Here is a 27,521-nt window from a genome sequence, read left to right on the forward strand (position 1 = left end):
GTGTGTGTGTGTATATCCCAACATTCCTGACCCCACTCTGAGCTCCCAACCACACACAAGGCTTTCACTGGAATCCCGTTAAATATTCAGTTTGTGTTTAGTTTCTGAAACACACAAATATGGACGTGTGAGTGCGTATGTGTGTGCGTGTGTGTGCGTGTGTGTGCGCGCCCATGTCCACCATTCCACACCTCAAACTGTGGCCAGTTCATGCTCATGCCCGGTCCGTGCGTGTTCCTCCACCAGCGGAGGTCATCAGCATCGTTGGCTGCTCTGATGGTCTGACCCAGGTCTCGGTACAGGTCTTTGAACCTGTTGGACACAGTTAACCAGTCAGTCGTCACATCTACACTCTACTCCAGCTCGACCTCGACCTCTTACTCCTCTTAATTGTGTCCTCACATATTTACTCACATACTCACAACAGGTGTCTGATCGAGGGGTGCACGATATTATTGCTACGATATCTGCAGATACTGTATTCTCAGATATCGGTATAGACATCAAGATCTGCTGAGATGACTAATGACTACAACACTAGGCTAAATAAGCTGCCAACTCCTTGACTTCTATGCTGGCGCCCTCTACAACTATTTTTTTTATTTTGCTCAATGAAGAAAATGTATATCTACATCTGCTGCGACATTAGTAGTTAATTTAACCCCAGAAGATCAGTTATCGGTCCAAACGATCCCAATACATCGGCATATCGGACAATGGCTAATGTCCAATATCGTGCATCCCTCGTCTGATCATTTTGAACTCTGCCACTGTTCTCATTCAGCAGTTTATAAGTCCCATATTTCCCTCAGTAAGAGACCAAAGCAAGAGATACGATTGGGAGAATATCAGACTTATATTCATCATCAGATGGAAACAAGCGAGACCATTTCTGTTGCCTGCTCTTTGCTGCTGAGCAGATGGAAAACTGTTTTTTATCAGGCAGTTGATTCTTTGTTCACATAAAAATACTGATTAGTGCAGCTTGAAACACAAGTAGAAGGTGAAATATTACACGTCACCCATTGGAGTAGTTTTGTCATAGTCCTGCTCCGGACATGGCGGCATTACAGTGCAAATATCCTGCAGCAGGTTTGTCATTACACGTGTGTGTACTCTCAGGGCGGAGCCTTTTTAAATCTTGATGCTTCCATTTAAAAATGTGGAATTCCAGATAAGATCTGGTATTTTCTAGTTGGTGTTATCAGCTCAGTGCGGGTTTGTTGACACTTGAGAGATAGAGTGGAGGGACAGCCCTCCACACGTGCAGTGCACACATCTAAAATACATTTCTAGAACGTTTTTTGTTTTATAAAAAGGTCTAGAACTTACAGAGCTTAAATTTACATATCCAAGTAATCCTGCTGCACCAGAAACACCAACTATTTTACCCATATTTCTTACCATATGTGTCACCAGCACAGAGGCTTAAACAACATCTTTACAGACAGAAATGAGGGACCAGACTACTGCCCCTCATGCATGATAATTCAGTTAATCTGAGGGTGTTGTTTTCAGACCGAGGTCAGAGTAGGAGGGCAGGTGGTCTCTCATTATGTACACGTGCACGTCTAAGAAATCTACACATGCCTTTGATTTTAAAGAAAAAAACAACATTAAAGATAAAATACAAATAAGAAAACTGCAGCTACCTTTACATTCCCTTGCAACTTGCAAACAATCTCAGAGGATAAATCTCAGATAGAGGATATTTGATAAATATTTGGACAATGACCTAATCGGACTTTTCCCAATCAGGGTTACCTTGGAAACAGTGGATTGTTCAAACAGAGGCAGATCAGCAGTTAATGGACAACAGCGTGAGTTTGTGTATTAACTCCTGTGTACATAAAAGACCTTTTCCAAGCCTGCGTTCTGAGTTGCGTCTCATCAGTCATCTCATGATCACCCATTTTCTCCTATTCCTGAGCTACACTGGATGCGAAAGCCTCGCAAATCATAGCCCACTTGTGTTTGAAGCACAAGTTAATCAACTGTCCTCGCCACACAGGGAACTACACCCAAGTGCCTCTGCTCATGCAGGCTCGCATTTTCCTGTGATCCTATTCAGCATCTGGTCTATTTTAAGCACTTTGGGCAAAATCGGGACAAGAAAACACAACCACTATAAAAATGTAAAAAAAACATCACAATCATCCCTCTCTTTCATTCCATTTGTATAGTTTTTATTGATTATATATTCAATGTACTTTGAACGTTTGCACACATCTGTCACTTACAGCGAGTGAGACATGAGCAGACGTATGTGCTGCAGCGACACGAGGAGACGTTGTTGCTAAGAAAATGACATGTAGGCTACAGCACAGTGGTGCCAGCACAAGCTTGAAGCAGGGAAAGACTGGCTCACGTATGAAGTTGGCTATAGAGGCACTTCACAACGCTTTCACAGCCAGTGTGGCCCAGGGGTGAGAGTGTATCCATGTGCGTGTATGTATGTGTGTGTGACTCTCTTACCCTTCTTTGGCAGACAAGTCGAGGTGTGTGTGAATGTCCAGCAGGACTCCTTTAAAGAAACACAGCCTCTTGCGCTCGGCCTCCTGGGTGAGGTCAAACACCTGCTCCATGTCCTCCATGTAGCGAGGGTTACAGCGGTTCAGCTCCTCCAGAGCCTTTTGATAGCGCTCCTTAGCCTGGCACACACACAGAGGGACAGAATGACCGTGCACTCTACGTTGTCTGCCACATTTCAAAATGATGAAGGTAGATGAATGTGCCTTTGGGGTGCAAGTATTTTCACGCTTTAAACTGAAGGACTGTCCACTGCTGTGTTAGTGGGCACAGCAGTGGACACTGGGGCCCTTTAAGGGTCAAGTCTATCTAATCCTGGTTGATCTTTTCTCACTGCGGAACCTGAGGTTTCTTCTCTGCTGTTAATGCAGAGCAAAGAACAGGGGGAGGCGAGCCTAGTCATGTTTCAAACTTGAAACAAACACACGTATGTTTTTCTGTAATCACTGACACACCCAGACTGCTACCAGAGGAGCTACTCATGGGACTGTGCCAGTGTGTGTGTGTGTGTGTGTGAGTGAGTGTGTGTGTAGCTTTGTACTTTCTCGGCCTCCTGGTTGCAGCGCTCCACCCGGACAGTGAATTTGCGAACTTCCTCCTGAGACTTTGTCGGGTCGGCCTTGGCGTGTGTTTCCCTGGTTGTCGCTGTCCACTCCTCCTTCTTGACCTGATGGTAGCTCTTCTTACTTAAATCCACCTAGAGACACACACACACACACACACACACACACACACACAGAGACAACCTTATGGTTTCTTACACTGTTGATTTTTCCCCAGTAACACTTTTCATGTCATGCTAATTAATCAGACCATTTAAAATCCCAGATAGGAAATTCCTCAAGTGTCTGATAAACAATCTGTAGCTTTCAGTTTGCAGTGCTATCCAGCAGAGAAAAGAAAACTTCATACTGGTTTGACTGATCCATTCACTGATATGATTGACAGGGGGGGGGCTTGGTCAGAAATACGGAACTTGGGCCCAACAATGTTCTTTAAAAGCTAAACATTTGCATATTAAGCATACAGTGCAAGTCAGACTTATGTCTAGCCCACATTATGTGAACATTTTAAAAGAGGCAGAACGCTTTCAAAACCTTTAGGGATGTTATAGCCACAAAGTTTATAACTATGGACACATGATTTTCACTTGACCATGTCAGGTGTATGCTACACTCACCTCTTTCAGTTTGCGGACCCAGGGTTTCTGTGCTTTCCGGAAGCCGTCGTCTGCCTCTTTGGTCTCTCTGAATCCTCCTATCATCTGCTTGTGGAAGGCATCCTTCTGCCAGTTGCGCACCTTCTCGCTGTCCTCGCCGGCCAGCCGCTGCCGCAGCTCCAAGTGCAGCTCGCTGAGCCGATCGGCCGCCATCATGAAAGCATGCCACGCCTTCTCCAGCGTACCATACTGAGGACCTAAGAAGAACATGTTTGATTGTCTTTCTATTTAAATGACTGACATGGTCAAATAACTTAAGTAATACTTATTACTACATGAGTAGTATAATAACAATGTTGGCAAACACTGGGGCTGACTTATAAAGTAATAAATCCAAAACTGCACTTTTTATTATACATGCACAACCACAAAATAAGACAAAAATGATCTGACATTATTCATGAAAAATCAACAATGAAAATAATTAGACTTTCTCACATGTAATCCGATTGATCAGATCTTTCTGAACAACTACCTACAAAAAGTGCAGCGCCAGGTATGATGCCAAAGGAGTTTGGAGCAAATAAAAAAATGCTTTGTTTACAGATCAATGTGTGTGCACATAAGATTGTCTGTTAAACAGGATTCTTGGGGTCATATCTCTTGTTTGTTTGTTTGTTTTTAAACTGACCTTTCTCCACGATGCCCCTCCACCTCTTGGCCCAGTCGCTCAGCTGCAGAGCGTAGCTCTTTTCTATCTTTGCCCTCTCCTGGAAGCAGGTGACTACCTCATTGCACAGACGATGGCCGTCATCCACCCGCTTCACCGTTCGTTTGTAATTCCCTGGCTGCGTTAATACACACAAACAAAGTGAGTGAGTGAACAATAGAGCAGACTGAAGTGGAGCGAGGCATTAACATCCTCCACTAATGTTACGTCAGACACTCGGTTGTTTTAAACTGCATGTTGCCAACAATTGGAGGATTAGTGACAACGTGGAGGTGAAAGAAAAAGAGGTCAAACAAAAAAGGAGCGACAGGACAGACGGAAGTGAGAGGAGTTAAAGGTACATAGATTTTCCAGACAGTGTTGTGAGGCCCGTCAGCAGAGACTCATTATGTGTCTGCCTCTCTATCTAAACACTGCAAATCATCACGGATCCTCATTTGACTACAGTGTGCTTCAGTGAGCTGCTCTCGGTCACAGTCTGTTTATTGGGGGTTTTACTGCAGTAATTTATCTGACGTGGTTTAACAAATTGAGCGAATCCTTAGATGGGACATAGATCTTCAAGTAACTGGGTTTGTGTTGCTGGATTGTAACGTGTCAGAATTTCCAGTCCAGTGTATAAATTAAAGCAATGCAGTGTAAGTTTTACTAGAGGTGCTCTCACTGCTAGTTGATGTTACTGTTTAACTCTCAGTGTTCCTGCTCACTATACAGACTTTAAAGTCAGTGTTTGCATGCGTGTGTGTGTGTGTGTGTGTGTGTGTGTGCATGTTTCTGCCGTACCTCCCAGAAGCTGTCTGAGCTCCCCAGTTCACTGAGGTCTCCATTGGACGACATGTTGGGGTCGGCTTTACAGCACGGAATGATGGCGGCTACAGAAAAGACTGGAGAGACAGGAAACATTTATGACGTTAAGTTCAGTGTAAAAGTGTCCACACATCACCTTTTCACAAGCAGGTACAAGAGCCATGGTATAATCATAGAATTTTGTGTTAACCCAGGTTAATCCATCCAAAGACATTTGAAGCCACAAGCCAAAGATATTCAGTTTACTATCATAAAGAAAACAGAACATACTCACACTATCACATGATAACTGACTGATCGATACCACTTAACTTAGTCATTGATTAATGCTCAATGTGTTGATTAATCACTGCATTCCTCAATGCTTCATTTTAGAAGAGACCATTTCAGGCTCATTTCTAGGAAACCTTGGTGGCATTCATCTGTCAGTTACACAGATATAGATCAACATGAAAATTTGTTTGTAATGGTTACTGAAAGTGTACCACTTTCACAATATTCAAGTTTTAAATAACGATTAAAAAAAGAAATAGAATAGACAAATAGTTAGAAAAAAATTTAGCTAGTTTCATAAACAAAGAATTTTCATGAGTTTGAGCTGCCACGATAGAAATGACCTTTTTTAAAAAAGAAATAAATAATATAAAAGAAATCTGCTTCACAATTTCACTGACTCACATATTTCCAGAGACTGTTTATAGTTTAAGCTCCATTTCAGCCAAAATCTCCCAAATCTCCAACACCACCTCTGCCCACAGACCAGGTTTCTCCACGTCGCTGCCCAGTTTTCCTTCTACACACAACTGGACTCTGTGCCCCTGACAAACACTGAAGCCTGTCAAACAAATCCGCTTCATTACTGAAGTCCCAAACACCCACGCACATGATCTCATTCAGAGAGAAGTGGCACAAAACATTTGGAAATAATCTTCTCCGATAACAAGGAGTGTATCCGTCTCCCATCAGGACAGAAAGAGGGACAGGACATAACCTGAAGACGGCACACCCGAGCTTCACGGTGCACTGTGGAACTTACTTCGGCACAGAGAATCAAAAATGAATTAGTGTTTACATTAAGTTACTTATGGAATACTAGGGTCAGACAACATGATGCTCCCCGATCAAACAGCATCTGCCATTTTGTACCACAGGTTTGATGTCACTGGAAAGAAAAGCACCCACAACTGACATCCAGGAACAAGAATGTAAACACACTGTGTTTGGAGCAGGTGTTGTCATGACAGAAAAGTGGACTGTTTCAAAGCAAGAGAGGGAATTGAAGGGTGCAGATTAGGAAGGAACAATCATTTTCAAATCAAAAAACGCTACTAAGGGCTACAAGGAGCGTCACATATGTGGTGGCTTTAACTATAATTATTCTTTTTGTCTCCACACCGCCTCTTCAAGTGTGTGTATTTTCTACCTTATGTGGAAAAGTCTAAAAACCTTCCCATTTTTTCAGATTTCCATGTGGTCTACTGAATCACTGACTGACTATTGAACAGATTATCTGTCTTAATGCTCTTAATAACGTGACTTGAACATTTGCAAATGTAAACATTTGTACACATATCATCTTAATGATGAGACAATGCATCATTTGCACAGTGACAGTATTGTACAACAAATTGCCCCTTACACTCTGACTACACTCCACCTTTTTGTACATTTATTTAAGTTTATTCCAATATTTTAGTTCAGTTGTGTGAAGGGAACTCGTAAAGTAAGAATTGCATTGCCCAGTGTAACCACTTGCTGTGTGCATGATCTTTGAACAGACAACTGGGCTTTATTCTGGAGCTCTCAGAGATAACACGTAAATCAGAATCAATCACACAATCGCAGAGTACATAGCCTCCTCTCTGGCATTAGACCTGGCCCAAAACTCACAGTGCGCCTACGCCCCACACTGGTGCTGCGTTCACCGACCGTCGAAAACACAGCGCTTTAATTACAGTAAGAACACACTAACTAAACATGCCTGAAGCAGCATAAACAGAACATCAGCAAACACGCCATCATTCCTGTTTCGCTTCTCCATGTTTACATTTTGATATGGCTTCATCTTTTACAGGTTGCTTATATATGAAAACTAGCACAGACAATATCTGAAGAAATTGCAGTGGGATGGCTGCCTTCTGTCCGAGTTGAAATGAACAATTCCAGATTCTAATTGACTTTCTGAATGTTTAGAAAGAAGTTTAAAATCATGCAAAATGGGATTGAAAGTAGGAAATAATCCACATTTTGAATACATCCATTAGGACATAATGCAGTCTGAACAAGACAATTGAAGAGGAAGACAAGATACAGCAAAACTGCATATGATGTCACCTCATAATAAGAAGGTCAGTTTATAATGTATAATCTATGGAAAAGCTGCACGGACCTCTGTACTTCATATGAAACTAGACAAATTTAGTTTGAAAATCATAAGACGAGTGAAATTTGTGAACTGGAGAACAAGTTGAGAAGAGGAGAAGGTTTTCAACAACCCTGTCTCCACTCTTACATGTGATTTAATCACTCAGAACCTTCCACGCGATACACACCAGTGTAAACTTCTGGAATAGGCTGAAAATTGCATCTAATGTCAAATGTAAAAAAAGAAATGTGGAGGCCTTGAAAGAGCTGAATTACATCACTTTTTGTGAATGTTTTGAAGTCAGAATGAAGTTTCTACACTTCAGTGTGTGAAAACAGTAAGAAAATCAGTGTCTGAAGTGAAGAAATTTGAATAATAAAAGTATGAATATTCCACTGAATAATGTTGAAATTGAGTAAAACATATTGAAGTTTTAATGAAGTATGCGGACATTTTCAAAAGCAATGCAATAATGTCCTAACTGAACAGAATGTTTTGAAATTTAAAATGTAGTTTCCACGATCGAGTTAACTGACAAACAATAAGAGGGAGAAAACAAAGTCACCACAGAACAACATGTAGTCAGATTGTTTGCAGCAAACCCACAAATAACAGGGACCTTCTATGATTTGATTGGTAACTTTTAAGGTCCGTTCTAAACATAGACCCAAATATAGTAGATCTTCTCACACCACATGTGCCTTGTTGCAACACGAGGTCTGCAGTGAAGATGTCATTCCACAATCTTGGCTAAAGTCCAAAGGCTGTGACTGGAACAACTGACCAGAGAAGATCCATTTGCCAAGTTCACAGCTTCTTTTCTTTTACTGATTTTGTATCTTAATTCTATGTTATCTGACTCTCATGTTACTTACATTATTCCATTCCAAGTTCATTATAAGATCTAACATTTAAATTAGAAGGTAAAAAAACAAAAACAAAGCAGGGATTGACTTGACTGGACTTAGGCTCCTGGTTATTCTTCCTCCTCCCTGTGTTTCACAATGTTCCTTCTCACTGTAAATAACCAGCGGCTGATCTATGCACTGGGAACAGACTGGTGTTGGGATTAAAAGCAGTGCACAACAATAGCCTTGGAGAACTCTACAGGGATCAATGTGGGAGTGGAAGTGAGACTAAATAAACTGCTGCAATTACAGACCAGCTACAACAGGAGGAGGAGGAGGAAGAAACAGTGCCTTTACTTGTGCTGCCTGCTAACGCACATCAGGTTTATTATGTGTGTGTAGGTGTGCCTGTGCCGGTGGGTGTGTTCTACAGGTGTCTGAGGAATGATGTTCAAGTTTAGACAAACGCCTACACAACAGCACAACATCACAACTCTAAGACATGCCCCCCCCCACACACACACACACAGTACAGACACAGGCACAGCACAGGCAACAGAGGGATGACCAGTGTGTGTGTGTGTGTGTGTGTGACAGATAAGTGGTAAGTATGCAACAGCACAAGCATCTGCCACCGGCATGCTGGAACATGAGCGAGGATGAGAAAACTGGCTTCACCATGTTAATTACTGCTGCTATATCAGCTGAGTATGTACATGTGCGTGTGTGTTCTGTGGGTGTGGCTCATGGAAAGCATGTTGGTTTGGCTGCTTAACTACTTGTACTGACGCTACAGTGAACCAGCTGGAGGTGCAGCGCCTGCAGTAACAGTCAACAGGGATCCACGAGTTACGGAAACCTCATATATAAAAGGTCATTCTCTAATAGAGGGGAGCCACTCTCATGGACACACACATTCAGACACAACCGTGTCACAGTGCCATTGCTACTGGGGCCTGATTGTCAAAAACTATAAAAGATATATTAAAGAATGCAGAGTAGAGCCCATGCAGAGTATGTAAATGTAGGTGAAGTAAAGTAGAGGTAACTCAAAAGTGAAAAGGTCAGTGTCATAACAGACCATATGTTCTTTATGTTGAGAGAATACCTCCTGGAATGTGTCTGTGTTCTGAATGAGCTGCATGTTAAAACAAACAGAGAAGAAGCCAAGAGACATATGGACAGCTTGCCTCAAGTATAATGAAATATTCTTAAAGATATGTGGTTTACTTGAGTTTGTCGATCAGTTATTGGCCACCATTATACATCTATAAGGTTCATGTTTTTATACATTTAAATGTGAGTGAGTTGCGAATGAATACCAACATTTCCACATACTGTATGCAGGTAAAACCACTGAAAATTAGACTTTTACACTGGCCTCATCATTGGTGATGAACTTGGGTTCAGTCCTCTAAGTTTACTCTGATGTGATCAGTCACAAGCACAAGGCTAGAGTCATATAATATGGATGAGGAGATGACTATTAATCAATACAGAATGACCCAGGAAGAAAGTATGATAAAGGTCAGAGACAGAAATCTGTAGACACCGTGTGGAGACGGCAGTGGAAGCAAATGTAACCAAACAAAAACAAGAAGCGAATGTACCCAAACAGCAGCTGACATTGAGAAGCACAAATGTCAACACATGAGAAGTATTTAGCTGTGAATCGAGCCACTACGGTGAATCAATTGATCCAAGATGGAACTGCTAAGCTGGTCACTGAATGCGATCGACAGAGTGTTCTCAAGTGCAGGTTCTGGTGAACCTAGTTGCCCAGATGGGACCTTCATGGCTGGCTACGTTCGGGACGGATGGGATAAGTGGAGAGCCGTGGGCCTTGCCGCACTGGATGCAGAGGATGTCCAGGATGTGTACATATTCACATTCATGACAATCAGAATGCTCTCCTTGGGATGTGGTATGTTCATGCAATATCGGAAAATGAGAAAGAAAACCAAACGGGCTCTCACACCATCCAAGTTAATAGTTAACCTGATGAACTGACCTCTATTGATTGGATCATTTTGTGACTTTTGGGATGTTGAACATGCCAGGCAACAAGTCGAGACTGTCACTCACGACGGAATATTATGGACACATGTACAGACATGCACAGAGTCTGATTGACTGTCTAGAGCTGGACTGCATCTCTGAGTGCTACCTGATGCTGAAACATGTTTTTGTCAAAATGTTATAAGAAAAAAAAAATGAAAAGAAAAAAAAAAAATTGTATGATGAAATTATGTATTGTACGATGAATATGTAATCTGTGGGTAATGGGGGCGGGACCAGATAAGCTTTTGCTTCTCCCGCTTCCCCTTCCAAGTGCTAATGTCAATTTTCATTTAGTTCCATTACCATCCTGTCATCAGTCAGCTATGAATGGCACAGCAACCCCCCCCACGACCCTCCTGTGTTAGAAGATGGACGGATGGATACCGGAAAGCAGAGAAATAGAGCGCTGCGCCCATATACTTGTCATTATGGAACAACACTCCTGTCAGACAAGATTTACAAGCGTGTCATCACGTGTGTGACGACAGCTTCTGATTATCGTAAATTCCTAAACGGTTGAATAACTTCCAGATATTGAAAGTGAAAGTTATCTTTGAAAAAGGGGCAGAAGCACTCACTCATTGAACACTGAATGTCATGATGGTGAAGGCAGGCAAAATCTGCAAGTTCATCGCCTGTCCAAAAAACACCCAGAGGACTGTCAAAGAACAGTAGGACTTGTTAGCAAGGAGAGCAAAAATGATATGAGAGATAATGAGCAATGAGAAGCACAAAAGTGCACTTGGGGCGAGCTGAGGATTGTTCTCCGTGTGGGAAAGTAACATGAAGCAGAGCGTCTGAGGTGAAGAAACTCAGTTGCAACACGACGACACACAAGAAGCTTCGGATGTCATTTGCACAAAACATCAACGCAAGTTTAAAAGGGCACACAGAAGTGGTTCCTGCAGCTCAAAGGTAAAAACAGATGCAGCCACTCACATGGACGCCAGCTGAACACACTTTCACAATTCACATGTTTATATAGCTCAGGCAGAATTTCAGAAACACTGGTTATATTTGGAAAATCTGACTGATGAAGAAAACTTTTCTCTGTTTCTATCAAATAAAGCTATAGAGCTTGTCATTAGAATGATGACTGAAGTGATCCAAATGGCCGTGTTCAAAGGTTTACATCCCCATAAATGTGACACACAAATTCAGGGTACGTTTTGACACTTGTAAATTGTTTGATAGCGCCTCTAGCGCCTAAGAGAGAGTTTCAGTTTGTAAGGGTATGCACTGGGGCGTGCAGCCTTCCAGCATCTATAAACAGAAGCACTTTCAGATATATATATATATGTATATATGCTCCAGCTGCAGATATCCTGCCAACAGCTGGCTGTGTATCAGAGCCTGAGAGCAGCTGTGAAATTACACAAACCTCACAATAACTACGTGTGCAAAATAACCATATCCTGGGTTAACTTTAGGAGCCGTTGTCGTCCTAATAGAGGAAATATTTAGGAAATTTAGTGGTATTGTTTCCAACCATGTTACAACCACATCCCACCACAGTGAGCGCTTTGGGCTGTGGATAAAGCTTCACTTCACTGCCAAACAGGATGTGATTTCCCTCGATGTGCTCCCACACATGTTGTCACAAGAACCAGGTTAGCAAACACACACACATATGACAGCAACAATACAAAAGAGGAAAAAAGTCCCCAATCAACACACACACACACACACCCAACAGTGTCAAGGCAACACGCTTTAGACAAAAATGAAACCTGTTCTAGGTGCTGCAGCACACAGCAACACGACTACACAACAGTAAACTCAACAACACTGTACCGAGTAACAATCCGTCTCTCCAAGCTGATCTGTATTCTGCACTGCAGTGGAATAACACATCTTAAATAAAAATAACTGATAAATTCAATTTCAAATGCAAGAAACATTTAGAGCACTTAGCATTTATCTCTAGCTCATGAAAGTGATTAGTTATCAGCATCCATAGGAAGGTTTTGAGCTAAAATATGAGATCATTTGTTGTTTCAAGCTTCTCAGAGAAGACATTTTTCATTGTTCACTGTAAATACAGACTATGAACATTGTCTGTCAACTGCTATAGGGCTGCAACTATCAATTATTTTCATAATCGATTAATTTATTTTCGGTTATTTTTCTGTTAATCAAGCACTTTTTTGGTCCGTAAAATGTCAGAAAATGTTGAACAATGCTGATCAGTGTTTAACAAACCTGGAAATGATGACGTTCTCAAAGGTCTTGTTTTGTCCACAGACACATAATTATTCAGTTTTTGTTATATGGAGCAAAGAAACCAGAAAATACTCACATTTAAGAAGCTGAATAAGCACAGAGCTTGTTTTAATTATTGCAAAAACACTCAAATGGATTAATTAATGATTATAATATTAATCAAATAATCGAATAATCGTTGCAACCCGAAACTGATCAGCTTAATTCGGTGTAGCACAAAGAAGAGAGAGTTAACAAAGATAGCTAGAGATAATAGTACCAAAGCTCAGTGATTTACACATTAGATTTTGTTACTTTAATTCAAACTATCTGTTTACTGTGTAAACTGCGTATAACATGCAGGAAACATGTAATAAATGCAGCTGGATAAACTGTGGTGTGGTGACGAGGACAAGCAGGATTAGAAACAGTTCATGTACAACAGAAAATCACACAAACCCCATGTTGCACAGGACAAAAAAGCAACGCAGGCACTGTGGTAGAGCGGTGAGACAGCCAAACTTACCTTAATAAAGACAAAAACAGAGACGGACAGATGTCCAAGCAGAAGATGGCCTTTATCTCTGTGGGCCTGAGAAGGGACAGGCGGTGAGAGGAAGATTCCTCAGCAGCAGATGCAGCAGCAAAAGGAAAAACACAGAGAGATTTGTTAGACAGAGGTGCAGCCAGCAGCAAGTGGTTAGATCCCTCAGCAGCCCGACAGTGTTGCGACCCGGCCGGGCCAGTTGCCAGTTATAGGTCTCCATGCTGCATGAGGGTGGCACATTCTGGGAGAGGAGGTGAAATGCCACACATGGAGCGTGCTGTGGACGGCTAATGAAAAAGCCACAGACCATCAGTGAGGTCAGAGCAGTCAACTCACACCTCTAAATTTACCTGCTTTTACATCGAGTTGAGACCAGAGTGTCAGGTTTTAAAACGGACAACACTAGTGATTTTATAACCAACCAGGTTACTACTAATCATATTATAGATCATGTTCAAACATAAACAGTTTGATAACAGATTTACCACCTTGCATAGCCTCAATCAGTGTTTAGGAGAGCTCAACCATCACAAGAAAACGAGATATTTAACATTTTTAGTCTCAGTCTTAAATCTGTTTTTTTTCCTTGTCTTGTCAATATTGTCAGCAGCTAGAAGTTTGTAAGAAAATGACTCATTCTAAACTTTTTAAATATAAAATTGCCTTTGATACCAGGGTCATGGTGACTGCACTCAACAGGGTTCAAATACAGTAAGCTTTTATTTTTGGCTGGACTACATTATTTTCAGGCTTGTATACACATCATGTTAATCTGACGAAAAGAAGTGAACATGTCACATGACTGCTCATGTGGTGACCTCACTCCTGCAACGTCTGACAGCCACCCTAAAGGGTGACTAAATAAATGACAAACAAACCTTGTGATGAGTCTTAGAACAACAACAAAAACAAGCAAACTGTGGAGACACACAGATCCAACCGGAGTCAAAAAAAAAAGGACAACTCAGCCTTGTTCCCACACACACACACAGCTGTTTCCCCAGCTCAACCAGAACCACATCAGTGAGGCTATGTTGGGCCACGACCGCATCCAGCTCCCAGCTGCCCCAGCTCTGCACAGAAAACTACAGTATACACGCAGCATGCATGCCCAAACTGGCTTGGCACAACCTGTTACACTAAAATGAAACCAGAAGCTGCTTCCACTGCTGTTCAGTTTCAATTAATCTGCATGAAGCCTTTGCTAGTTTTTCAAAAACGCTTCCCAAAAAACTCAGAACTTATTAAATGTGTTATATTCAAATGCTTCTGACTGCAGGTCTCCAAACAGATGAGTCATGTTGCATCCATTTATCTTCATGTAAAGGGTATTTAGTACTATACAAATGTCTATACTGTCAAATCTACTTGGTACTTTTCGGGACGCTATGTTACTATGACAACTTTTCCAAATAATCAAAAATGTACATAGAACCCTTGTTTTAAAGACCTTTCATTATTCCGGTGTTAATATTCAGAAAAGCAACGTTACTGACAGGCTGAGAAGGAGTTAACATTCTGCACTGACATATTTCATGTTTCCATGAAATTCCATTTGCCTTTCAGGATCTGAAGCCTACATGGGAGGGAGGAGGTTTCTGTCCTCCTGCCCCGCCTCCACAGTGGATCCTACCACAATACTGTTGCTTTGTAAGGAGACTCATTATAAACTCCCCCACAAGGATTTCTATTAACCAACAGAATGCCAACTGTTAGGACTTTGTGTCTTCTGATTGAAAAGTCACTGGGGACAAACAAAATGTTTTTCTACATGTGGAGCTGTCAAAATTCATTAAAGAAAAGTCAGCGAAAAAAAACACAGTTTCAAAGCACAAACGTGTTTGTATTTAAATTGGGGATGCACGATATTAGACTTTTTGATGATATCTGATATATCAGGAGTGCTTGGGATGATAATCGATATATACGTCTTTCTTTTGCCCAACTGCAGCGGTCATTTAGTCTTTTCAGTCGTGAAATTAACATAATATTTTCATACATAGTGTATATGTCGCAGCAGGTGTGGATATAAGATATCTATATTGTGCAAAATAAGTAAGCATCAAAAATAATAATAGCTGTAGGGGGCGCCATTACAGATGTGAAGGAGGTAGCAGCTTTTCAGCCTACTATTCTCATTATTGGTCATATCAGCAGATCTTGGAGTGTTTGCCAATATATGCCGATATCCATCCATGAAGCTTTTATCTTTGAACTGTTTCACGACAGAACTGCAGTCTTTACGGCAATATATTTGCCATTAAGAACAATGCTAGTGCTTTTGTGTCATGAATAAGAGTAAACGTGGCAAAGAACAAGTTAATTCTGTGAGCCACAACAAAACAAGGAGCTTGTACCTAAAAGACGAGTAACTGTTGTGCCGCACCATTGACGCCAATCTCTTTGACATCATGGCACTTTTGGATTTGACTGCACATATGTTGTTCATCCTTTTTAAAAGGAAGTCAAAAAAAGTCATTTGCATTCTTAAATCAATCTCATCTGTTCTACTGTACAGATCTGCTCATCCTGTGGTTAATTTCACGGCACCAGATCTCCATCACTGCTGCAGGCCGAGGGAAAAATGCTCACCCCCTAAAGTACAGTAATGTTGCACAGTAACAGCATGTGTGTGGTCGTTAGTCTAACCCAGAATCAAACTTTGAACTTAAACAAAACTTTGAACTTTGATTCATGTAGTTGACAAGGACACAGACTGAGAAAGAACTGTGGCACCGTTGCTTCATAACTGAGCTTCTGTTAAGTTTGTTTTGGATTTTTTTTTTGGCCTGTACTGGTCAAAAACAGCCAGGCGTAGCCTTAAAACATGTTTTAAAACTGTTGAAAAATGTAAAGGAGAATAATCCCAGTCAGAACCCAGATCAGAAGAATTGTGTGGACTAGATTGACAGGGATACTGTTTAAAACAGAGCTTCTGTTTTGTTCAACCCTTATTTTGTTAGTTAAAACACTTAAATTGCCAAGTCTTCCAGCCCCAATGTAAACCACATGGGACCAAGTCTGGATCAAACACCATTCATCTAGATTTCATGACAGATTGATTAGATACGGCGCATTTTATTTATTTACAACTGATTATTTAAATATCCATTATATATAGATATATCCCCGCTTTGTTTCATGCAGAATGCATTAAAATATAAAACCACTTCACAAAAACTTGTCATGTCTAAACTTCATTATCAAGAACTTCATTTTATGTATTAAAAACACAAAACACACCACCATATAGTCCACACCAGAACAGGTTTGACAATCCTTGATGTTTTGGGTAGACCTGGTCGAGGTGGAGCGACACTGAGAAACTTTTTTTTTCCATTACAATAGTCAGATATTCACATATCTGACGCCGTCATTTAAAGAATGTTAAGACTTTAAGTGAGATCTCAATTGTCCTTTCAAAACTGTAACTGGAGAATAGGCACAAGGATACCATATAAAAATGTTGGTGTTGGCGAAAAAGCATTTTCAAGTCATTGAAATCGTAAGAAATATAACAATTATTCTTAAACTGAAAGGGTTATGGTTAGTTTAGTACCTACTAACTTCATGTGAGATCAGTGGTTAGTGATCAGATAGTTATACCCAATGTAAAACTTATAGCAGCATTTAGCTACTACAGTACTACACTGGGAACAGCTGCCTGAAAATGCTCTGTCCATTACTGTCTGTAAATCTAGATGTTTAACTAAACTATTGGACACAATCTAAGGTAATACATAACCCATTATTTATCACCTTTATTATTTCATATCATTTGTAATTGTTTTATTCAGATTATGTTTTGATTTATGTTTGAACTTACAATTATTATCATTCTTGTTTTGACATAATTTACGCCTTATTTTGAACGTAGCACTGATTTCTTTATATTCTGTGTGTGTATTGTTTTTAAATGTCAATGTACAGCAGCCTGTGAGTGAAAGATGCGTTGTCAACTTCCTGTTATCCGTTAATGAGTGCGGTTTTTATCGCGATAATAGCGTATATCGTCTTACTGGAGAAAATCGTCATGCCAGTCTCCCCTTTTTATCTTGTCACTTGTTGAATCGGCACTGTTTTTTGGGAGCAGCGTGATTCCGCAGTGGAAGTGTCTGGACACACGCAGGTGCAAACATGTGCTGCTAACAGACAGGTGAGCTTCTTACCTGTTTTTGTTCCGACCTGGAGGAACAAACCTGAACACCGTGCAGGAGCTGCGGCCTCTCTCCTCCTCCTCCTCCTCCTCCTCCTCACTCACCGGTCGTCGTATCAAAGGGAAGAAAAAGGCAGCGGTAATAATAATAGTCCTCGTTAAGCCTCCACAAACTGCGACATGTCGCCGGTTTACTCCGCAGTCACCGTCGGTCCCTGTTTCCACCAGCAGGATCAGGATCAGTCCGCTTCTGCTGCTGTTTTCCCTGCTCCTCCTTTTGGAGAAGAAGAAAACTTTTCACCGTGTTAAACGGGAAAAAACAATCATGGGTGTTGAATTAACGTGTTGCGTTCTGCTCAGAGGAGACGGAGAAGTTGTCCTCAGCTGGTGGATAAAAAAGTGTCCTCCCCCCTCCGGTAGTTACCGCCGTCTGTCCCTGTCTCTGCTGCTGTAATCAGATGCTGCTCGACACAATATCCATTCATCCTATTACACAGTTTAACCCTTTACTGGCGTCTGCCTGACTTTATGCTGCCTTCACGGCACCGCAGGAAAAAAACAAGTCATTTTCAATTGAGAAAGAAATGCAAAACAGTCAGACATACATATTTAGTTATGTCATTCACTCGTGTATGTTTAACTACGGTATTAGAGCCACATGTAAAGAAAAGAATAATATTCTTAAGTCAGAATTATCAGAAGTCTACGTTTTTTTCTCAAAATTCTTGAATGTTTTCTTTCATTTTTTTTTATATGTGGTCCTAATACTCTTCCGTATTTATCAGCCTCAATAATAACAAAGCCAAAAAAAAAGCATAAATTGCAGATTAAATAAAAATTTGGGGCATAATTTCCACACCTTTAATTGAGAATTAATGGCAGAAGCTTCTTGGAGATACTGTAAGTCGCTTTGGATAAAAGCGTCTGCTAAATGACATGTATGTTTATTTTTCAATGTAAAATGAGCTGAATCAATCAACTCCTCATTAAATTTATAAATAAAAACGTTTAGATTCCAACATTTGAGGCAGATTTTGTATTATTATTATTATTGTTATTATCAGAATTATAAACAGACTTAATGCAGACTTGTGTGGAGACATCATGTTTGTTTTTCATGTGACACATCAAAGTCAGAAAGACGCACACAAATATATATGTATATATACACACCTATATACATATATATAATTAATTATTATAATTATAATTCGGCTCCTGTTATGAGATATGTATGGATATCTTTTTCAATTTACTGAACACAATTTGCAAATTTGACGGTACAATTCATGCTCTTTGACAAAATAACTATATTTTCTATAACTATTTATTTCTATTCTCCTATGTATGAAAATTTTAGTTCACGTCATCTCTGATATTTATTGATGCTTTCATAACATTTACACAATCACAACAAATGACATCATCATTTAACCTGAATATTCACACTCGTAATATTATATAATAATATATAATACAGCTCCCTCAAAACAGAAACTCCAAAATATATTATTCTTATTTTCGACACATTTAACATAACATTTTTTATATGAAAAAGAGCAATAACACTTTCTAAAACAATTGGATTTTTGCACTTATCTTCATGAGGAGAAATATGAAAATCAGTTTTCTCTAGAAACAGCACCATCCTGAGGAAAGTAACATAATTACAAAACAACTGTGCTGTAAGCAGTCTGGGCTAAACATGCAGAAATGTCTCTGATAGAAGGTTTTCACAGAGAGAAAACATATCTAATATCTGGTTTTATTCCAAACAAAGTTGGGAGGATAATATAAGTGCAACGCAGTCAAACTTTTCATTTACAATCAAGAAAAAAAGGAATTAGTTCTTTGAAACAAAAGTCTAGAAAACTGGGCCCACATTTAAACATATGAGATTTCTTCTTGGTGTTTATTTGAAGCCTGACACATGCCTGCTTTTAGTCTTATTTAAACATTTAATAGACTGTCAGTCAAAAATATCTTATTTATATATATGTTTGTTCCCAATTTGGTAAGCAAAAGTAAAAAAAAATACCTTTATCTTTCACATTACTCGATACATTTCTTTTGAGCCTTTCATACATAACATTTCAGCAGGATGAAGGCAGTTGGTGGTTTCGGGCAATAACAAACTGGTCCCATCAGATGAGTCTGTGAGTGACTCCTCTTCTTCCTCCTCCTCCTCCTCCTCAGACTCCTCAACACTGTCACCGATCCTCTACTAGCAGCGTCCTGAAGTTCTTCAGTTCTCGGATGCTTGTGGAAATTCTACGAGAGAATTAAAAAAACTCTGTTTTCTCTGAAGGTGTGCATTCAATCATTCATTCACTCACTCACTCATCTGATGAGACCAGTTTGGTTTTGTCATAAAAAAGTTTGGGCTGTTTGCATTGACTAACTAAGTTCCTGCAGGATCAGGTTTAGGTCTCGATCATATATAAAAATGTTAGAAATCATCATATGATGGCAACGGACTCTCACCTTCCAAAGGCATTGAGCAGGGAGACGATCTCCTGCCGGCTGAGCTGGAAACTAGGTCGTTGTTTGCCTGAAGTGGGCAGAGCTTCAATCTGGCGCTCTGAAAACAAAATCTTCAGTGCTGTGCCTAATCCTTGAGTCTGATGCCAAGAGAAAGAAAAAGGAGAGCGAAATTTAAAATGCAACTTAGTTGATTATTATTATTATTATTATTATTATTAAAGCTTCATTTAACATTTTATTACAGGACACACTAATGAAATACACTTGGTTTGAAATATCATCTAGGACACTGTTTTATGATGTTTGACCAATGTAGAAAGCCGCATATTTCAGCCAGGTAGTTGTTAAATCATCATATTCTAAATCTAATGTCCAACACACACAGATTCACAGGTTCTACAGCAGATTCAGGAGTAGTCCAACACCGTCAAAGCTTCTTCACATCGTTGTTTGCAGTTTGGACTGTGATGTCCGCTGAGATAAATTTGTGACTTGATATTGATGAATGTGACGTCTGCACGCTCACCTGCACTTTCCCCCACAGTCGACATTTGAAGCAGCCGACACAGTCCATGATCCGAGAGATGTTGAGGAATGACAGTCTGATGTCCTCCTGATGTGTAACATCTTAACATTGTTTACTGGTTCATAACAAAACACGCATGTTGACTTAAAATGATGTAAATGTTCAAGAGCCCAAACACATGTTTGAGAGGCCACCATGACCTTGGACTTTGACCGCCACATTTTCATCATGCTATCCATGATGAGTCCAACTTTGATAACATCTTTAATAAAGATTACCTGGAAGTGAAAACAGTTTTTTATTAAATTATCCTATCACCAAATTATTGGATAACAAGTGAAAATTACAGTTATTTATTGTGAATAAGTGAATAAGTGAACGCAAAAAGACGAGTGCTGCAGAAATGTTAACATTAAAGGAAAACAAGAAGGAAGAAAAAATACTTTTTGATCAAAAAAGTATCAGACACAGCGTGTCCACAAAGACCTGAGACATCTGTACCTGAAATCTTTTTCTTAGCAGGAAACATAAAATGACCACTGACCTTGAGTTTGGCTGCTTCGTTTTCATCACCCGCAAACAGGGAAGTTTCATCAAAGTGTAGAGGGAAAGATCTGAAGGGGAATGGAGAGGAAGGTCACAACTAACACCAGGTTACACAACAACTATGACATCAAAACCAGAAACACCAACATTGAGAAATGAAAATATTAGTATTCAAAATGTGTATTGTGGCACTTTCTTTACATTTAGTTTTCATATTTTTCTGTATAGGCTGTATAAATAAAATAGATTTGACTTTGTTTTTTGTTGAAAAATGATCTTCGCGTTAAAAACTCAAATTATATACCTGTAACTGACATGAACAGGATCAAATGTAATACCCAAAACCAGAGTAAGAACACAGACTGGTAATGTACCAGGCCTCACTGACTGACCTTGTCAGCTGCAGGACCTGCAGCAGCAGCTCTTTGTGCTCCTGGTCCTGTTTGGTTCTACCAGTGTACAGCTGGAAGGACGGCTGCTGGAAGAATGGCAGTGCTTTGGCCAGCGCCCGCAGCTCTATCAGGTACAGGAAGTAGAGGTTGCGGAGCCTCTTGGGCCCCTCGCCTGCTGTCAGCTCCTCATCAAAGCGCTGCCTGAACTCTGTAACATTGTGACCCCACTTCTGAAACCAGTTGTCTGTGGGTAAAAAAATGGTAGGATTTTAACAACTGGAAGCCACAGATTAATTGAATTATATTATACAAAGACAGGACAGCTCCAAGAGAAGCAACACACTTTGTTAGAAGAGGAAGAAGAAGAATACTCTGGATTGATTCAGTGATTGTTTGTGTCTCACCTTCCAGCAGGTACCTGGCGCTCAGGTGTATGTTGATGCTGGCGTGGAGGCCAGAGATGAGGCGGTAGAAAGCTCTCTTCTCCACACACTGACCTGAGAGAAAAAGAGAAACGGAGCAGAGGTAACGACAAAATCACCTCAACAACAAAGTCTCTCGCTGTCAATCGTCTTCAGGTGAAATACCCGCTCACCTTGCAGCCAGCTGTAGAAGGTCCTCACTGCAAAATAAAGCAAACGGTAACAGACAAATAAAAACAACTACTGACTATTCAGGCAGTCATGATGCAAAGTCAGGTAAACATCTCTTACCTTCACCTCCTGAGATGCTATGGAAGGGGTCCGAAGTGAGGGGTCGCTTGACAGCGTATGGTCTGTGAGGAAACATGAAGGGAGAGATACTGTGGTTTTTTTACCGTCTCACTGTCAGAGCAAGAACAACTGCAGCACAACTCCATATGAAGTTGTATCATATGAATAAAAGTATCATTCTAAATGTCTTCAGGAGGATCAAATAAACAATAAACCACCTATCTTTCTATTATATTTGTCTGCATTTACTTGAAGCAGTTCTCCTCATAGATATTATTCCAGATGTGCCAGGCCTCAGGTCCTCTGTAGCCCGTGAATCGCTCCGGGTTCAGCAGCAGGTCGACATGCTGTGAGTCTGGAGACTCCTCATCTGAGAAACAGAAATCCTTCAGTAAGTCGGCAGGAAGTCACTTTTTATGACATATTTTTTTATCAGTCAAGTTTGATCTGAAACAAAGTTAAAACCTCCTGTTTCCTTCCTGGAGGAGAGCGTAGATGAACCACAAAACCTGTGCTGTGAAATCTAAATACAAGACAATTTCATCTCATTACATTTCCTGTAGATACAAGTAAATACTAAAATATTCAATATCCTTTCAGATATGTGTCCAAAACATCTAGGTTTTAAAGTTCCAGTGCATAACTGCCCCCTGAATGGTCCACGACACCAATAATATCCCAATACAACAATTCTGTGATAATCGATAAATTGCAAGACGATCATATAGCGATACATCGCGATATTTGTCTCACTGAAGAAAACTAAATGTTTGTGAAAAGTGCTTGATTTTCTCTATTTAGTCGCAACATAGAGAACAAAGTACGGTGGCCAGAAGACTCAACACAAAGGCAAAAGTGCCAATTTTGCTAATGCAAAAGCCACAACAGGAAGTCAGCAGTTGTGGTTTTGTTTAGTTTTTTTCATAATATGTCGGGGGCAGTGCTGCTGGCTGGTGTGCAGCTTAATTTTAAGTGAATGTGAGCATTTAAAAATGTGCAAGATCAACAAATATATATAATATATAATATATTATAATATATAATTGTTTTGTCAGATAACATTTTTCCTTTCAGCACATTGTGTTCGCTTTTGATAATTCATTTTTAAATAGGACTGCATGGTTTGGATCGTTTCGGAACATCGGTGCACTTCACATTTGGGAACGGCTGATGTGACCACAGGAACCCAAAATATCGTAGTAGCATCTTGTGAGAAGTGCCCATACTGAAATTGGTAAACTTAAGAAGTGTCAGTACTGCGTACTGGACAGCACGGGACCTAGTCTAGTCTTCTATTCAGCACGTTCCTCTGCTTCATATCAGTAAAGCTGCTATTCAGTTGGTGTTTTCAGCCATAATCCAACTGAACACTGTCTCATAGGCTTAATCAGTTTTGTGTGAACTCCTTTGAATTTGTTTTACTTAAAAGTTAAATAGTAAAGCTTCTATTAAAAAAATAAATAATAATAATAATAATGTTATGCACCGTACCGTCAGCCACACAGAAGCGCTCTGCATCATCATCATGTTTGCTCCAGTCACGCAGAGCCTCTCGCGTCTCTTCGCTGGAAACAGAACAGAGCAGTGTGTTCACTTCACTTTCTCCAGTGTAGTCTTCTATTAATCAAGGATTTTGTTTTACTGATTTATCTTCTCAGCGAAGTCCACATATAAAAGGCTCACCTTAAAGAGACGTCCACAGCTCCAAGTTGCTGCGTCCTCTCACACTCATCCAGCTGCTTGTTTGCTTCTTCTGCATACTGTACAAACAGACAAGAATAATGAGGAATAACCAGAATGCCAGGGACACCTGATGTTGTATGTTTTTGTGTGCATGTAAATGACTCACCTTATTATGGGGTGCTGATCTAATCCCCTCGGGCACCTCGTTCTGTAAAGACAGTTTTAAACATGAAGCTACAGTGGGCCGGTTCTCATGTGGTGCCAGTCCTGAAGTGGTTCTGGGACACATACACATACTGTAAAAGGTGAAATGAGGAACTCACGGGGGAGCAGGGTTTCACAGCACAGTCCCTCAGACCACAGTGGCCAGTGACTGTCCAGAAGGGACATGGCTTATTCAGGTTCACCTGCGGAGGATTAAGACACAGTCAAACATCATCAGCAACAGATCGGCTAACTGTGGTGTGTGTGTGTGTGTGTGTGTGTGTGTGTGTGTATTGTATCCCTTATGTTGTGGGGACCTAAATCTATTTACAGAGTCAAATTAAGGGGACTTGTCTTCCTTATGGGGACAAAAATGAAGTCCCCAAAATGTAAATGACTACATTTTAAGGTAAAGACATGTTTTAAAGTTAGGCTGTAGTAATCATGGTTAAGGTTAGAGTAAGTAGAGTAAGCATGTGTGTTGTCCATCAGCTCACCTTGTAGAACCTGAAATAATCAGACTCCAAAAGTTTTTGTAGTTTGGGAAAAAGCTGTTCATTGTTGAAGCCGTCAATGGTCTCCACATCACAAGCACAGTCATCCAGGTTGCCTGTGACCTGAGTTTAAAAACACATACACTTAAAGTTTCTGTGCATTCTATACACGACATGAAAATGAGACATGAAAAACCCTGGAAAATGTGGTGTCTGTATCTACATACACTGACACTGAGTTGAAGACAAACTGAAAAAGTACACTTAGTTTATAGTATATTCATAATTAAAAATACATTTTTCAGTAGAATTAATATAATGTGGCCCACTGACTGATAACTAGGGCACATGACTTTGTCTTAGAGTTTAAAGCCTCTTGTATTTTATATTATTTTATATTAATTTATATAAACGAGCTTTGATATGTATACATTAATATTATTCTGAATAGCTGTTTCTAACCAACGTTATAGAATCATCCTAGACACATACTCATGTCAATTTGTTTATATGGAACTTATATTTAAAAAAAAGAAAATATTAATATTTTCACAAGGCTTTTTCACAGCCCCAGTTAGTCACACAGCTGATGATTCAGCTGATGATTCAAGTCTTAATAAAGGTCGGATGTCAATCGTTAACTAGGGCTGAATGATAAGTCCAAAATGATTCTATTCTACTCTGTTCTGTTTACACATAGAGTTTATATCAATGGTGCTGACAGCTATTATCACAATGTTAAAACATACTGTCCATTTCTGTGTGTACTGATTTGTTTATTATGTGATGTGTTCATAACAGTTTCCCATAGTTTAGCAACTGCAAACGTACTGAATGTACTGTTTAGAAACAAAAAAACCCTAAATGAGAAGTACAGACACGTCGTTGACTGAAAACACAGGTAAAACATGTCGCTCCTCACCTGACAGAAACACCTGCTGTCTGCAGATCTGGACACCAGGAGCAGGAGGAGGAGGAGGGAGGAGAAGAAGACCACCGGCTTCATAACGACCGCTCCTGTAAACACAGTCACACTAACAGCGACTTAACTCTACAGTGTCACACTGTAACAGCAGCTCACTCTCTCACACACACATTTACAGTGAGAGCAGACTGAAGAGCAGGAAGAGGCGGAGCTTCGTCCCGTTTCCTCATTTCCTCATTTGCTCTACGACGTGTGATACGTGACGAATTGATCGGCACGTATGATGATGATTTCAAAATAAAAGAAAAACGGTTGTTACGAAAAGTTCATACCGTCACTGATCTTATTTTAACCAGAAACACGTGTTTCTATGTAGTAGATACTAAATAACAATGATAATGATAATAATAATAATAATAATAATAATAATAATAATAATAATAATAATAATAAACAAATAAAGCAAGTTCAGACTTACGTCAACATGAAGCGCTTTTAAGCAGTGAAACAAGTGACGTATAAAGACTGGTGGGTTGTTATTATAGAGATGTAGTCATTCCACGTTCATTTTTATAGTATATATATATATATAAATATATATATATATATATATATATATATATATATATATATATACTAATTCATGATTATGAGACACTAAGTCATAATTATGAGATGCTAAGTCATAATAAGTCATAATAATGAGACATTAAGTCATAATAAGTTATAATAATGAGATACTTAGTCATAATAATGAGATACTAAGTCATAATAAGTTATAATAATGAGATACTAAGTCATAATAAGTCATAATAATGAGACATTAAGTCATAATAAGTTATAATAATGAGATACTTAGTCATAATAATGAGATACTAAGTAATAATAAGTCATAATAATGCGATACTAAGTCATAATAATGATATACTTAGTCATAATAATGAGATACTAAGTCATAATAATGAGATACTCAGTCATAATAAGTCATAATAATGAGACACTAAGTCATAATTACTAAATACTAAGTCATAATAATGAAACACTAAGTCATAATAATGAGATACCAAGTTGTAATAAGTCATAATAATGAGATACTAAGTCATCATTTCGATATCGTATCTTATTATCACTAGATATTATCTAAAAAAATTGACTTAGTATCTCATAAAAATGACTTGCATATGCATTATTTTTATTATGTGGCAAAAGCAAGCTTCCATATAGAATCGTTAAGTGAAACACTTTACAAACGTTGTCATATTCAGTGTATTTTTACATCCTGGATTTAGTCGGGCAGTGTGAGATAATGTAATACTGTATCTTAACCACACGGTGGAGCCGAAGGGCATAATATAATACAATAAAGTGGAACGTAAAGTGAGAGCCAGATAAGTAAAATATGTATTACTTTTAAAATAAGTCAAATATAACATGGAAGACAAATTATGGAAATAACTAACTGATGAAATTAGATTGTGTACATCTCAAAGTTAAAACAAAAGCTTAAAAAAATGTAAAATAATCAAGGATTCATAATTAAGACTAATATTTACCTTGTTTTCTTCTTTCTTTCTTGACATTTGGATTCAGAACATTGTTCATGATTTGTGTATGGGATCTGTGTAAATATGTGTCTAATTGTCTTTCTGTCAGTTGCATATTCACACTCATTGTTATTTATAATATGTCAATTTTTTACCACTTTATCCTTCACAAGTGTTGCATGGGCAGGAGACAATCCCAGCTAGCATAGGGCTAAAGAAGGGGAACTGGTGACCCTTTTGCTGTGAGACAAAAATGCTAACCACTGCTCCACCCAGTTATTTAAAATGTATGGTCAAAAATAAATGAATAACAAAACAATTAAATTAAATAAATAAATATTATATATCTGTACAGTTCAAGTGTTGTTTCCTCCACCCCAGCCTATGAATAATGCTTAACCAGGTTGAAGATATTTGACAACAAGTAATAAAAGTATAACATTAATGGTCATAAAGATAAATAGAAATGATCAAATGTAGACAATCGCTGACCCCCCTCTATAAATACAAGTAATATACAGAAGTACAGATCCTGCAGTCATATTGAGATTAGCTAAACCATTCAACCACGTTAAGTTTAAGCTTTATACTTGACCTAATGAATAT

The 27,521-nt window shown here is 39.4% G+C and overlaps 2 protein-coding genes across 4 annotated transcripts in view; both read right to left on the reverse strand.

Annotated features, from left to right (window-relative positions):
• The window catches only part of pacsin3 (protein kinase C and casein kinase substrate in neurons 3), a 24,949-nt gene extending 7,081 nt beyond the window's left edge, over positions 1-17,868 (reverse strand). Inside the window, exons 1-8 of one of the 3 annotated variants that reach the window (XM_044029958.1) lie at positions 17,418-17,868; positions 13,228-13,293; positions 5,202-5,302; positions 4,380-4,536; positions 3,710-3,945; positions 3,071-3,226; positions 2,476-2,651; positions 192-312 (exon numbers count right to left, since the gene is read on the reverse strand). In XM_044029958.1, the coding sequence (XP_043885893.1) occupies positions 192-312; positions 2,476-2,651; positions 3,071-3,226; positions 3,710-3,945; positions 4,380-4,536; positions 5,202-5,255 (900 nt within the window). In that variant the 5' untranslated portion in view covers positions 5,256-5,302; positions 13,228-13,293; positions 17,418-17,868. Of the gene's footprint in view, positions 1-191; positions 313-2,475; positions 2,652-3,070; positions 3,227-3,709; positions 3,946-4,379; positions 4,537-5,201; positions 5,303-13,227; positions 13,326-17,417 lie in introns of all 3 variants that reach the window. The other 2 variants (XM_044029959.1, XM_044029957.1) reach the window with 2 other exon arrangements.
• An 845-nt stretch (positions 17,869-18,713) lies between these two features.
• Positions 18,714-25,562, reverse strand: ero1a (endoplasmic reticulum oxidoreductase 1 alpha). Its single transcript, XM_044029956.1, has 15 exons — positions 25,369-25,562; positions 24,450-24,569; positions 24,072-24,155; positions 23,915-23,956; positions 23,749-23,825; positions 23,557-23,630; positions 22,315-22,435; positions 22,066-22,127; positions 21,948-21,974; positions 21,757-21,849; positions 21,353-21,596; positions 20,959-21,028; positions 20,415-20,501; positions 19,889-20,025; positions 18,714-19,675 (listed from the first exon to the last, which is right to left on the reverse strand). The coding sequence occupies exons 1-15, from the start codon at positions 25,450-25,452 to the stop codon at positions 19,615-19,617; spliced, it is 1,383 nt and encodes a 460-aa protein (XP_043885891.1). The 5' UTR covers positions 25,453-25,562; the 3' UTR covers positions 18,714-19,614.
• Positions 25,563-27,521: the final 1,959 nt, after the last annotated feature.

This window comes from Solea senegalensis, linkage group LG7 (assembly GCF_019176455.1).
Source record: "Solea senegalensis isolate Sse05_10M linkage group LG7, IFAPA_SoseM_1, whole genome shotgun sequence".
NCBI classification, from domain to species: Eukaryota; Metazoa; Chordata; class Actinopteri; order Pleuronectiformes; family Soleidae; genus Solea; species Solea senegalensis.